At 43.6% G+C, this 15,720-nt stretch overlaps 1 protein-coding gene across 3 annotated transcripts in view; it reads left to right on the top strand.

Annotated features, from left to right (window-relative positions):
- The window catches only part of LOC138750340 (microtubule-actin cross-linking factor 1-like), a 35,831-nt gene extending 26,571 nt beyond the window's left edge, over positions 1 to 9,260 (top strand). For all 3 annotated transcript variants that reach the window (XM_069912416.1, XM_069912417.1, XM_069912418.1), the window contains one exon: positions 1,886 to 9,260. In XM_069912416.1, coding sequence (XP_069768517.1) covers positions 1,886 to 1,893 — 8 coding nt within the window. In that variant the 3' untranslated portion in view covers positions 1,894 to 9,260. The remainder of the gene's footprint in view (positions 1 to 1,885) is intronic.
- The last annotated feature ends 6,460 nt before the right edge of the window (positions 9,261 to 15,720 follow it).

Below are 15,720 nucleotides of genomic sequence, written 5' to 3' on the forward strand. Positions count from 1 at the left end.
AGTTGTCAAGGAATGCAGAGGGTTATAGGGAGATTGTGAGTGGAAGGGAAGGAGAGGGAGGGAGGGAGAGTTATCGAGGAAGGGGAGGGATATAGGGAGAGAGTGGGGGAGGAGAAGAAGATGGAAAGTGGAAGGAATGGGAGAGGGAGGGAGAGTTGTCGAGGAAGGGGAGGGATAGTGTGAGGGTGAGAAGAAAGAGAGGGAGAGAGGAAGGAGATGGAGAGGGAGGGAGACTTGTCGAGGAATGGGGAAGGATATAGGGAAGAGTGTAAGGGTAAGAGGAGAAGGAGAGCGATAAGAGATGGAGAGGGAGAGGAAAGGAGAGAGGGAGAGTTGGTGAGGAAGGGGGAGCGATATAGGCTGAGGGTGAGGGGAAGAGGAGGAGAGGGAAAGGAGAGGGAGAGGAAAGGAGAGTGAGGGAGAGTTTTCGAGGAAGGGGGAGTAATGGGGTGAGGGTGAGGTGGAGAAGGAGAGGGAGAGGGGAAGGAGAGGGAGGGGAAGGAGTGGGAAAGGGAGAGGGAGGGAGAGTTGTTGAGGAAGGGATAAGGATTTTGGGAGAGGGTGAGGGGAAGAGGAGGAGAGGGAGAGGAAAGGAGAGGGAGGGAGAGTTGTCGAGGAAGGGTAAGGAATATAGGGAGAGGGTGAGGAGAAGGAGAAGGAGAAGGGAAAGAGAATGAGGGATAGTTGTCAAGGAAGGCAGAGGGTTATAGGGAGATTGTGAGGGGAAGGGAAGGAGAGGGAGGGAGGGAGAGTTATCGAGGAAGGGGGAGGGATATAGGGAGAGAGTGGGGAGGAGAAGAAGATGGAGAGTGGAAGGAATGGGAGGGAGGGAGAGTTGTCGAGGAAGGGGAGGGATAGTGGGAGGGTGAGAAGAAAGAGAGGGAGAGAGGAAGGAGATGGAGAGGGAGGGAGACTTGTCGAGGAATGGGGAAGGATATAGGGAAGAGTGTGAGGGTAAGAGGAGAGGGAGAGCGATAAGAGATGGAGAGGGAGAGGAAAGGAGAGAGGGAGAGTTGGTGAGGAAGGGGGAGCAATATAGGCTGACGGTGAGGGGAAGAGGAGGAGAGGGAAAGGAGAGGGAGAGGAAAGGAGAGTGAGGAAGAGTTTTTGAGGAAGGGGGAGTAATGGGGTGAGGTTGAGGTGGAGAAGGAGAGGGAGAGGGGAAGGAGAGGGAGGGGAAGGAGGGGGAAAGGGAGAGGGAGGGAGAGTTGTTGAGGAAGGGATAAGGATTTTGGGAGAGGGTGAGGGGAAGAGGAGGAGAGGGAGAGGAAAGGAGAGGGAGGGAGAGGGTGAGGAGAAGGAGAAGGGAAAGAGAATGAGGGATAGTTGTCAAGGAAGGCAGAGGGTTATAGAGAGATTGTGAGGGGAAGGGAAGGAGAGGGAGGGAGGGAGAGTTATCGAGGAAGGGGGAGGGATATAGGGAGAGAGTGGGGGCAGGAGAAGGAGAGGGAGAGGGGAAGGAGAGGGAGAGGGGAAAGAGGAGGAAAGGGAGGGAAAATTTTCGAGGAGAGGGATTTTGGGAGAGGGTGAGGGGGAGAGGGAGAGGAAAGTAGAGGGAGAGAGAGTTGTCGAGGAAAGGGGAGTGATAGAGGGAGAGGGTGAGGGGAAAAGGAGAGGGAGAGGAAAGGAGAGTTTTTGAGGATGGGGAGGGATATTCGTAGAGAGTGAGAGGTAGAGGGGAAGGAGAGGGAGGGAGAGGGAGGAAGAGTTGTCGACGAAGGGGGAGGGATAGAGGGATAGGTGATTAAAGGGTTTCTATTGTCTCTGAATCTTTACGAAAAAGTGAAGATGATTTTGAGCTGAAGACCATTGGTCGTCTTCGCGTGATCTTCCTCAACTCTGTTCATCTCTTCCCTTGAATGACTTTTGTTTCCGTTGCTTGTAGATTCGTGAAGCGCAGAAGGGAGGACAACAACTTGTGCTGGAAGTCGAGCTGGTAGCAGGACCATAAGGCAGCCACACTTGGAAACACAATCAACATGTTCAGGTATTTCTACATCCAGTCCTGGAGGATCTCAACAAAGTTCAAGCAAGATTTCTGCCAACACCTAAAAATTCGACAACTCCAAAAAAATGTAGTGAACAGATCTGACCTTTGTACACGTCATTCATCACCCACACCAAAGCCTTTAACTCTGCATCAAGGAAACAACTATAGGACACCCCTTCTAGTATTAGATGAACTGAAATGGAAGTACGGATCCTGAGGCTCTTCAACAAAGGCATATTGGCCACAGTCATGGTCAACATGAGTACTTGGGAGCCTTTTTGCATGAAGTGAAGAGTAAACAAGGATCCGTGTCAGGTCACTCGCCTGAGTGCTACTGGTACCATGTAACCCAGTACTACCTGTCACATGGTCGAGTCGTCGGCGACTAAACCGGCTCCCCAACTAGGCTTGCCTGGTGAGGAGGGTGGCTAGACACCCTGCAGGATGAAAAACAAGACCTGTCAAAGGGTGGATGAACCATGGACAGAAAGGTCTGGCAAACCATCATCTGAGAGGGAACAGCAACCTTCAAAGCCAGCAGATGTGCAGAAATAGAAGAAGATGAGAGGAGAGGCCGTACCAACCCAAGCCTGATCTGCCATCTGGAACAACCTGTCCTGAATGCAGAAGAACTTTCAAAGGCAAGATTGAACACAGAAGCCACTTGATAGCAACGAGGAGGAGAACTTTCTGACAGACAGCGCAGAATTCAAACTGAGGTCCAGTCCTGACCACTGGCCATGTAAAGGCATTGCCCTAACCACTACATCAACCGTGACACCCTGTCGGCTCAGAGAAGCCGGCTGGAATCTCGAGCGTCTGGAGGAATCGATGTGTCAGGCAGCAGTGGGGAGGGGTCGGGGATCAGCGGCGGCAGTGGGGAGGACTCGGGGATCAGCGGCAGTTCCTACCACACCCCCACACACACAAACCCTGACGCACACGCCCCACACACACACACACACATACACACTCGATTCTTTGAAAGATTTTATTTAATATTCTCAAATTACATAAAGAAAATCAAATACACATAAAATAACTGTAAACTACATCCCCTCCCCCTTACTAATACAATAAAAACCAAAAAAAGAAAAAAATAACCAAAATAAAGAAAAAAAAAACAACCTCTCCTCCCCCAAAACTTTAGAGAAATGTATCAAATATTCCCTGATTGGTCTGCCAACATTACAACATTGATTTAATTTCTATAGCCATGTGTTTCAAATATAAACACCACATATAAATAAAAAAGAGTAATTACTTACATTATATGTTAATTTTTCTAAATATAGACAAGAGTGAAATCCGTTATGCCATCTTTGCAAGTTTATATTCTTCCATGTGACAGCTATACATTTTCTCGCTACTGCTAACCCAAATCTTAACAAAGCCAAATATGGTTTAGGCATTTTGAATCAACAAATGGAACATTAACATAACCCAACAAACATATTTTTGGATCCATTAAATATCCCTTTGAAACAAATCCCTCAAAAATTTTATAATTTCCTCCCAAAAATGCTTAATTTTCTTTCACGACCAAACTGAATGTACAAAAGTAACTTTCTGCTCTCTACATCTAAAACAGAAATCTGTTAAACTGAACCCATATCTCTTCAATTTCTAAGGGGTTGAATATAATTGATGCAAAAAATTCTAATTGACCATAGTATACCTCACATTAATTAACTTGGTAACACCGTCAACACACAGTTTTGACCATTCCTCCCATGTCAAAATAATATTTAATTCTTTCCTATTTGTCTTTTTCCATTTTCTCCTGCAACAACCAATACATATCAGAAATAAAGCCTTTTTCACCTTTATCTGCAATTAATAATTCAAATTTCTTATGACCTGGTAAATTTATTTCCTTCCCACAATTCTTCTTTAAATAATCTCAAAGTTGGTAATAAACAAAGAATTTGATGCAATACCATATCTTTCCTCCAACCTTTTAAATGCACAAAACCTCCCTGCTTCAAAACAATCTATTTCATTCACTAATCCTTTAATTTCCCAATCTTTTAAGTAAGGATTCTATCATGAAAAGGGAATTAATTTATTCTGATATAATGGTGATCTTATCGAAACTATTCCGATAGAATCTAGAATTAAATTGCGATTTTACCAAATATTCATTGTATGTCGAAAAACGGATAATTTAAATTCTTATAACAATAAAGGATTCCATTTATAAATAAAATGATTAATATTATTTTCCAAAATCTGAGCCATCTTTATCTTTGCCCACCTAGAAGATTGTTCATTATCAAATAACCAATTAATAAACTTCATCGGTGCCACCTCATAATAATTATAAAAACAATGTAATTGCAAACCACCCAATTTATAATGCCAAGTCCATTTTTGGAAAGAAACCCTCGATAATTTACCTTTCCATAAGAATAACCCAACTATGCAAGGAATAGATTGAAAAAAGTATTGTACTCGAGCATAAATGTTCATCTTTATGCAATTCACTCTTCGTATTAAGGTCAGTGATAAATCTTTCCACTTATCTAAATCAATTTTAACCTTATTTCATAAAGGTACATAATGCAAAATAAATAATTCATGATCATTTTTATTTACAACTACTCCTAAATATTTAATTTTATTTGACCATCTAAATTTAGTAATTTGTCTACAATCCATAAAATCTTCTTCTGCTATTGGTAAAACCTCACTCTTTTCCCAATTAATCTCATATCCCAATAATTTACCATACTTATTCAACAAGTCCTGTGATAATTTTAGTGAAGTTTTTGGATTAGTTAAATATACAAAAACATCATGTGTAAATAAGCTAATTTTATTTTCATTTTCTCTCACTTTAAGTCCTCTAACACCAAAATCATGTCAAACAGCCTGAGCTAAAGGTTCTGTCACCAAAGCAAGTAAAGCAGGTGAAAGAGGAAAACCCTGTCTTGTAAAACAAGATAAATTAAAAGATTTTAAAATCTCACCATTCGTTATTACCCTTGTCATAAGTTCTGCATATAAAGCCCTAACCCAACCCCTAAAAAATGGAACAAAATTAAATTTTTCCAATACTTTAAACAAAAACTTCCACTCAACTCGATCAAATGCCTTCTCAGCATCCAAAGATATATCCGTTGGTTGATTATCTTGTTGTTTTTAGCATTAATTAATGAAATCAATTTAACTATATTATCTGATGACAATTTAACTATATTGTCTTTGACAAACCCTACCTGATTGTTACGTAAAAAAATTTGGCAAATAATTCACTAACCTATTATCTGAAACTTTTGACACCAATCTATAATCAACATTTAATAATGATATCGGTCTGTAAGGTGACACTTTTAAAGAGTTCCTTTCTTTTTTTAGGTATAACTGTAATCAATGCTTTTGAGAAAGATTCTGGAAATACATCCATTTTAGTTGCTTGTTTCAAAACATCTTTATATAATGGAAATAATAAATCATTAAATTTTTTATAAAACTCCACCTTAAATCCATCCTCTCCAGGAGATTTCCGATCAGGCATCGATTGCAAAGTTTCTCTCAATTCTAATTCAGTAAATAAAATATCTAAATTCTTTACCTCAAATTCATTCAACACTGGCAAATTTAAACTAGATAAAAATAAATCAATTTGATCCATTTTTTTATAACCCTCTGACATATATAAATTTTCATAAAATTTTAAAAATTCATCAGTATTCATTTATGTAATTTCTCCATTCTTCCTAATAGCATTAATTGTCCTTGATACTTGCTCAGTTTTATGTTGCCATGCCAAACCATATGCACTCTTACTCCCAATTGATAATAACATTGTTTAGACTGCAAAATCATTTTCTCATATTTATACGTTTGTAAATTATAATGTAATTTCACTTTAGATAAATTTATCTTTTCATCCTCTGTATATTTTTTTTTAAATTTTTTCTCCAAGCCTTCGATTTCCTTTTCCAAATTTAAACTTACGAATAAATAGTTTTTTTCTCTCTTAGTTGTATAGCTAATAATTTGTCCCCTCAAATATGCTTTTAAAGCATCCCACAAAATAAATTTACTTTGAACTGAATTTTCTTTCATTTGTAAATAAAAAATAATTTGATCTCTCATCTACTAAATAAAATCTGGTCTCTTCAATAACTTTTCATTAAACCTCCAACGATAAGCTGTCTCAGTTAATTCAGTCCCTAAACATTTAATGAAGGATATGAGAATAACCTACTTTTATCTTCTGCAAAATTAAATCTACCTTGTAAATGCACAGAAATCAAAAATACATTTATTCTAGAGAAAGAATTATGCCGAGCTGAATAAAGTGAATAATCTTTCTCAGTTGGGTTTAAATTCCTCCAAATTTCCACTAAATTTAAATCCTCCATCATCTTAAACAGTCTTTTTGCCATTTTAGTTCTTTCAACAATTTTTGGAGATTTGTCCAACAAGGGATCCAAACAACAGTTAAAATCTACTCCGACTAACACATTCCCATATGCCTGATTCGAATTTAAAAATGTCCCTGAAATAAATGTCTGATCATCTTCATTTGGTGCATAAACATACATTAAAGTCCAACTTTCAGAAAAAAATCTTCCAGTTAACAATCAGTACTCTTCCAACATTAGCAAAAAAAAAATCCACAGCAAAAAGTTTTTTTTTATTAACTAATATCACCACGCCTCTAGTTTTAGAGTTTAATGTAGACAAAATTACATGTCCTGACCAATCTCTCTTCAACTTCACATGTTCTTTTTCTGTCAAATGAGTCCTTTGCAAAAATACAATATCTACTTTTAGCTTCTTTAAATTTTTATTTTTTCTGCCTTTTTCTCCATTGATTGTAATTCAAAAGATACATTTTTACGTATCAAAATAGCTACATCTTTAGCCTTAGAATTAAATGAAGAATATACATGCCCAACCCAGTTCCTTTTTAATTTCACGCTTTCATTCACATTCAAATGTGTTTCTTGTAAAAAAGCAATATCAATTTTCATTTTCTTAATATACGCCAAGACCCACGTATATTAATCTAACTATTTAATCCTCGAACATTAAAAGTAGCAAACCTCAACTTTGACATATCTACTATTATTACTAAATACCAATAATATCTTTATATAAAAACTCAAATTAATGTATATAGGCCCTCCAATAAAAAAATCACAAATTAAAAACTAAAAAAATTAAAAATAAAAAAAAATAAAAAAATAAAGAAAAAGGAAAAAAAAAGAAAATCCCCCCCCCCCAAAAAAACTACCAAAAGGTAGTAATCCTCTAAACAAAAATTGGGTGTGGGTCACCCACCAGTGGCTGATGACTAGTAAAGAAAGTCCAAATCTCTCCTTGCCCAGCCAAATAGTCAGTAACATCAAAATATTATAAGAACAAAAGAAAAAATAGAATAAGAAAATTCTTTTTACCCAAAAGACTCCAATCTCGAAAATCCCATTTCAGAAGTTGGACTCTTTCCATTCCTGTTTTTTTCCCATTTTTGCCATTTCTTCCTTTTCCAGAGCTACCAAATTTTTCTTTAGGAGATAATGCTGGACTATGTCTTTGTCCTCTTATATCTGGCCATGAGCCAGCAAAAATCATTGCTTCACAATCAGTTTCAAAAAACCAAAATTGACAGACTCCGTAAAACACCTTCAACACTGCAGGGTAACGAAAAGTAGACTTATAACCTTTATGCCACAAAACTTCTTTAACTGGATTGAATCGATGTCGACCTGATGCATTTCCAACAATGGAGACATTTTCCTGTGTGCTCCCTCCATTGAAATCAAAAGGCTTTCCACTTCTTGGGAACACGCACCTTCTTCCGGGGAATGGGTAATTCCAGCCATCCTTCATTTGGTAGCAATAGATTTTTTTTCAGCCCGCACAGGAAATCTTTGGGGTCTAGGCAATGAAGAAATTGAGCCAGGGGCTGTTTCAGGTCGTCTAGGCCCCAGATCCTCAGCACTTCGAAAATGTATATTCTTATGAACTTGAGGTTTAATCTTTTTACCATTAGTGGCCATAATAATTCCTTGATACTTTAAACTAAAATTTAAAAAGTTTAAACTTGAAAACAAAGGTTTAAAAACAGGTATTTAAAAATCTGGCCAGAGAGGTCGAGATTACATGTCTAGACTCTACGCTATCTTGCCACGATCCCTACTTTTAGCTTCTTAATATAATCTATCACACATTGCCTTTTTATTGGGTGATTTAAACCCTTAACATTAACAATTGTAAAACTTAAATTACTTATTACAACTTTCAGAATGGCACCCAATCTTTCACAATTAACTTAAACAAAAACCCTCAAACAACAACAAAAAACACTTAAATCCCCCCCCCCGAAAAAACTGCAACACACTCGAGACACATAGCCCAGACACATACCCCAACAATCACACACCTCCCACACACACACCCTACACACAACCCCCAACACACATCCCCAGACACACACTCCACACATACAAGGCCCGACTAACACCCCCCACAATCACACACCTCCCACATGCACACCCTACACACACATACACATCCCAGGAACACACCCTCACGCTCATAAACTCCCACACATACACTCTGTGCACACACAAACACACACACATATCCCCCATACACATACTCCCCCACACACAACCTCTGACAGATATACACAAACACCCTCCGACACTCATACACACCTTCCACACCCTCACTCCACAAACACCCAATGCACCCACAGTCCCTCTCCCACACACCACACCTACACATATACCCCAATGCACAACCCAGAAACACCGCCCACATACACCCCTCACACACACCTTCACACATGAGCACCTCCCACACACAACTCACAAAATCAACTCCCAGCCACACATCCCACACATAAACGCACACTCACACTCACCCGATACAACCCCTAGACAGATAAACCTCCCACACACATACCCGTACACACATCCTCTCACACTCAGTCCCCCCCACACACACCCACCCACACCCCATATACCTCTCACACACACCCCCAAACATACACACCTTCACACTTGACCAACTCCCACACACAACCAACACAAAATCAACACCCAGCTACACACACACATACATGCACACTCACACAATACAACCCCTACACAGATAAACCTCCCACACACATACCAGTACACACATCCTCTCACACACACAGTCCCCCCCACACACACCCACCCACACCCCATATCCACATACATACTTCCCATCCCCCCATATGCACCACCACACATACCTTAGAACATACCCTAACATTCATACACTCCCACAAATACATGCACACACAGCCACTCCAAAATATTTACCACACACACACATCCCACCATGCACACAACCCCATACATCTGCCCCAAAAACATGGCCCCAATGCACATCCCTCACTCACCCCCACATACACATCCCACACAATCATAACCCAACAGACTTCCCCACAAATACAATAACATACCCGTCCCACACAAACCCAACACAAACCGCACACACACCCATTCATAGACCTCCACCCATCCCCCAAACACATACCCCACATACACACCCAGCACATGGACGCCCCTCCATATTCACCCCTGCACAGACCCCTGCACTCACATCCACACACTCGCACCCTCCACACTTGCAACCCCTACACTCACACCCCTGCACACACAACCCACACACAAACCCATTCCCAATCATGCCCCCTACACACTCCCTCCCTCGCATGCACTGCCACACATATTTCTCCGCACACACACCCTTCACACCCTTGACACAAACATTGCCAGACAAATCCCACCATGCACACGCACTAATGCGACCCTGCACAAACACCCTCCCACACAAGTCCCTCACACATGCACTCCCACTCACATGGCCCTACACACACATCCCGAACCACATACCCCTATACACACACACCCCATAAATACGCCCACACACACACTCCCTCATACAACCCCCACACACACAAACCCGCAAATCCACGCACCCACACCACCCCACACATATTTCCCCCACACTCATGCGCTCACACACACACATTCCCTCCACGTATATCACACACACACACACACACACCAACCCTCCATATGCAAACCCCACACAAGCCACACATCCCATACCCACACACACACCTTCTATATTCAAATCCCACACACACACAAACCCCACTCATAAACACCACACAAGCACAAAACCCCTAACACAGACAAACTCACACACAAAAACCCCACACAAACACAAACAACCCCCACACTCAAATCCACCCCACACACAAACCCACCACACACACTAACCCACCACACATACATACCATACTCACATCCCCAAACATCAGAGACTTACCCAAATTCCCCACACACACAAACGCCAAAATAGCGCCCATGGTGGAAGTGAGGGCATTGGTGCAGTCGCTGACCCATGGGGAGGTGTGGGTGAGGGCATTGGTGCCATCACTGATGGAGGGAGGGGGGTGGTGCCGTCGCTGATGGAGGGAGGGGGGTTGGTGCCGTCGCTGATGGAGGGAGGGGGGTTGGTGCCTTCACTGATGGAGGGAGGGGGGTTGGTGCCGTCGCTGATGGAGGGAGGGGGATTGGTGCCATCGCTGATGGAGGGAGAGAGGTTGGTGCCATCGCTGATGGAGGGAGGGGGGGTGGTGCCATCGCTGATGGAGGGAGGGAGGTTGGTGCCATCGCTGATGGAAGGAGGGGGTGGTGCCATCGCTGATGGAGGGAGGGAGGTTCGTGCCATCGCTGATGGAGGGAGGGGGCTGGTGCCATCGCTGATGGAGGGAGGGAGGTTGGTGCCATCGCTGATGTGTCAAGGGGTGCAAGATGACGTCATCATTGACAAGTATGGGGATGGAAGCAGCGCTGACAAGCGGGGTGGGGGCGCATGCAATGCTTGCCATGTCCTATATACGTTGGTGCCCCACACAGACACTGACACACACACTCACCCTGCCACACACACCCAATCACACATACACACCCCCACACACACCCCAAACCCACACCCCTCACACACACACTAACACACCCATGATGCACTCCCCACACACCCACCCCCCACAAGCACACACCCCTCACAACCACACACACACCCCTCACACACACCACACGTAACCCACACCCCTCATACACACACCCCTCCACACCATCTCTCCACCCATCCCACACACTCTCACCCCCCACCCACACATCCACACACTCAGACACCCCCACACTGCCCCCTACACATATTCTCACAAACACACATCTAAACACACTTCCCACACACACCCCTCCCCCACCCATCCCTCACACACACACCACATTAACACACCATACACACACCCACCCCCACACACCCCACTCCCTACACATCCACCCCCCACAAACACACATCCCTCACAAACACACACCACACACACCCACAAACACACTTCCCACACACTCAGACACCTTCCACACTGACTCCACACAACACACAGACCACACACAATTCCCACACACACTCCACATACCCACATACTTACACACACTTCCCACACACACTCCCACTTACACACACACCCCACATCCCCACACTTACCAAACACTCACCCCACACAAACCTCTCACATCCACTTCTCACACACTCAATCCACACACTCAGACAAATCCCACAGTGACCCCACACACACACATCCACACTCCAATAGAATCTCTTTTCTCCCTCTCCCCTTAATCCCGTCTCCGAACCAGATTCTTGTATTAAAAGTAGACTTTGTTCCTAGACGAATATAATATGGGTCTGGAAGTCGGGTTTTAGAATGAAAGGTTCTGAAAATCATTCAGGATAGGTCCCCCCAATTATTTTGGGGCAAATTGGAAGATGTTCTTTTATATCAGCGACATGTTCTATCAGTGAGATAATTTTGTCGAGTTCCTTCCATTTGACGTCGATGTTGTGCTTTGTAGAAATGTCTACATATATTTGTTCACTTATGGAAAATGGAAAGAAGGAAATGCATACACGCACACATACCCACTCCCACACCCTCCCACACGCACACATACATACACACAACCTCCCTCACACCCCTTCTTACACACGCCCACACACATACCTACCCAAAAGGACCCAAGCACATACACTCCACACATATCCACCACACAATCCTACCCACACACCCCACACACAACCCCTCACCCATTCCCTCCATAACCCCACATGCTGACCCCAAACACACACCCAAATCCCTCAAAACTCCAGACACACATCCCAATGATTTTGGGGCAAATTGGAAGATGTGCTTTTCTATCAGGGATGTGTTCCATAAGTAAGTTAATTTTGTCGAGTTCCTTCCATTTGACGTCGATGTTGTGCTTTGTGCAAATGTTCTGTATATATTTGAGCGTTGATATATTTGTATATATTTGTTCACTGTTCTGTATATATTCTGTATATATTGTATATATTCTGTATATACTTTTTCACTGTAAACAAAAGCCCCACATATCTGCACACACACCCTCACACACACACCCTCCCCCACACCCCTTCTTACACACGCCCACACACATTCCCACCCACAAGCAACCATGCACATATAACCCACACACATCCACCGCACAATCTCACCCACACACACCACACACATCCACTCACACGTTCCATCCAACACCCAATACCCGAACATGCAGTCCACAAACACACACCCAATTCCACACAACTCCACACACACATCCCAAATCCCACACACAACCCCAACTATTTCGGGGCAAATTGGTAGATATGCTTTTATATCAGGGACGTGTTCGATAAGTGAGATAATTTTGTCGAGTTCTTTTCATTTGACGTCGATGTTGTGCTTTCTACATATGTTCTGTATATATTTGATCGTTGATATATTTGTATATATTTGTTCACTCTTCTGTATATATTCTGTATATATTGTAAATATTCTGTATTTACTTTTTCACTGTAAATAAAACCCCCACATACATGCACGCACACACACACTACCACACACACCCAAATGCCAACAGACACTCCCACTCCCTCACACACACACACACACACACACACACACACACACACACACACACTGTCCCTCACACCCCTTCTTACACACGCTCACACATATACCCACCCACAAGCACCCATGCACTTATACCCCACACACATCCACTACACAGTCTTAAAAAATCAAACAAAAGATGAGAAACATTAAATCGGACTGACCCGACAGGTCGGAGGAACTAAGGTCGTTTGGAATCAGCAGATGCGATAGAATCGGCAATCTCCGTCAGGCCGAGGGACCTTGAAACATCACGCAAGTACAAACTAAACTGGATGAGAGGGTCCTTGCAGAGAAATGGATTGGAGTCAATCCACAGGACCCTCAGAGCAACAGAGAGGATCACTGGAGTCTCCCTCTTCCCCATCAGTGTGATCTAGCAGGATCCTTGTCTGAAGAGGCCATGCCAAATCCTGGAGAAGCCCTTTGACCCAGCCCACAGCATCTCTCAGCTGCTCCCATCAAGGAAGAGAAAGGAGGATCAGAACCAGCATCAGCAGGATGAAGAACAGCTTCTCTGCAAGGGTCGGGAGAAGGTTGAAGCACCAAAGGAACTGCTCCCACTCACCATCCGAGTGCAAACAGAGAGCGCATGTAAAATGTTCAATGATGGGAATGTATGGACATGATACTAAGGGCTGAAAGAGACTTGGAACAGGGTTTTTTGTGGTCGATCATTTATTACGAATAAAGTCTTACACGAAAGGGCAAGAAGCAGCTAAGGTTCTTCTTTCCACACAGATCTACTGTTAGTCCTCTAATTCTATGGGAACTGTCGCAGGGTTGTAGCTCCCAGTTGTTGGGATAGGCTGACACAAAGTGGTAGGTCCAGGTACTAATGAGGATGCCATCAGGTGGTTCCCCACCCCCCACTCTCCCCACCACCACTGCCAACATCAGTTCTTTGTATTACAAATAAAGATGAGTGAAACACAGAAGTCTGCAGACGCTGTGATTATAGTTACAAACACACCGACATGCTGAAGGAACTCAGCTATTCTTTCCAGCATTCAGGCCTGAGCCCTTCTTCAAGGAATAAACAGAATAACCCAGAAGCAGGAAATCTCAGAAAGGCTCAGAATTCTGGTTAGGGGACAAATCCAGCCCAACAAAAGGTGTTAATTGGATGTGATAGGGATGAGGTTTTTCATAGCAGGCCGAGCGACCATGTGGTCAGGCGGGCCGAATCGCTGTCCCAGTCAGTTGGTACAAGATGGCATAGGCCCCTTCCCTTCTCACGAGAAGCATGCATTTGGTGACACATGTTGCCTGGGAGATGTCGCCACATCCTGGTTGCAGCAACTCCGCAACGCACTGACATCACTCCCCTAGACCAGCGCACCCCAGAGAGGAATGAGGTCGTCCCCTAAAAGCAGCACGAGAGGTTCATATAAAGGCAGTTACTGGTTCACTTCATGCTGTGTGGAGGTGCTTCATTTCAGTAGCACCACCTTTTGCAGCCACGACAAGACCATGAACAGGCTGTCAGCAAGAGAATGGGATGGGGAATTGAAGCAGGTGGCCACTGGGAGATCCCCGCTCTTGTGGCGGACATGGAGAAGTTTGTGTTTATAGGATAGCTATAAATTCCGATGAAAATACAACCAGTATAGGTTTTACTCACTCACAGGCTTCCAGAGTGGGTGAGAAAATACAAGTCTTTAGGCCAGCAAATCTTCCAGACAGGGATCAATGATCAATTCTTCCCAACAGGGTCCCAACCTCCAAAATCTGTGATGTCTTCCTTAATATTTTTAACACAGTAGCGCTAACTGAATATCGATCGAGTCAATGAGCTGCCAAAAGGCAGCCCATTCATATATTGGTTTCCCGTCCAAACACAGCTGATTGAGTCTATTACCTATCAGATGTGAATTGTCAAAAGCTACAGTAAGCGTTCAGTAACCTTAACAACACCTTCCAGTGCCAGCTTGAAATTGTTTCTGCCCAGAGGTTTCGCCCACCATTGTTCACAGACGAAGGTGAATGATGCTTGTCAGTGACACATGGGTCTCTCTGGAGGTTGAACTGATCCCAGAGCGCTGAGTTCTGGAGTAAGGACCTCACCAAATTTGATGTTGCTGAAGGGAGGAAACACTTTCGTATGTCGCATGGCACCTTTCACTTCATGCTGGAACTCTAAGAACCTCACTTGAAGCCGCATAGACCAGGCGCAGCAACCATGGAGCCGGGATTTCGATTAGCTGTGGCTCTGCGCTGGTATGCCACCCCTTGTGAGTATCGATCCATCAGTTCCATCTTTGGAATAGGCATCAGCACCGTGTGCATGGTGGTGCAGGAGGTGACGGCCGCCTTGACGAAGTTCCTCGGTAAACGTCTCATGTCCCTGCCCATTGGAACACGTCTCCAGGAGACCAATGACAGCTTGGTGCAAAGGGGATACCCAATGTGTGCCAGTGCCATTGATGGATCACATCTTCCCATTATTGCCCCCAGCTTGCATGTTGCAGCCTACTACAATCGCAAAGGCTGGCATTGGGTGGTTCTGCAAGCGGTGGTCGACCACAGATTCTGGTGAGCTAAGCCTTTATTGGTCTTTATCACATCACATCTCAATGTCTATAACTTCACTGTGCTTTCCATTCACGTTACAGCTTCTCAGATGTTTTGGTTGGCAGGGCAGTACCCATGATGCCTCAGTGCTTGCCAACTCTCCTCTGTATAGAAAGGAAGAGGACCA

Source organism: Narcine bancroftii, unplaced genomic scaffold, assembly GCF_036971445.1.
Source record: "Narcine bancroftii isolate sNarBan1 unplaced genomic scaffold, sNarBan1.hap1 Scaffold_119, whole genome shotgun sequence".
Classification (NCBI taxonomy): domain Eukaryota; kingdom Metazoa; phylum Chordata; class Chondrichthyes; order Torpediniformes; family Narcinidae; genus Narcine; species Narcine bancroftii.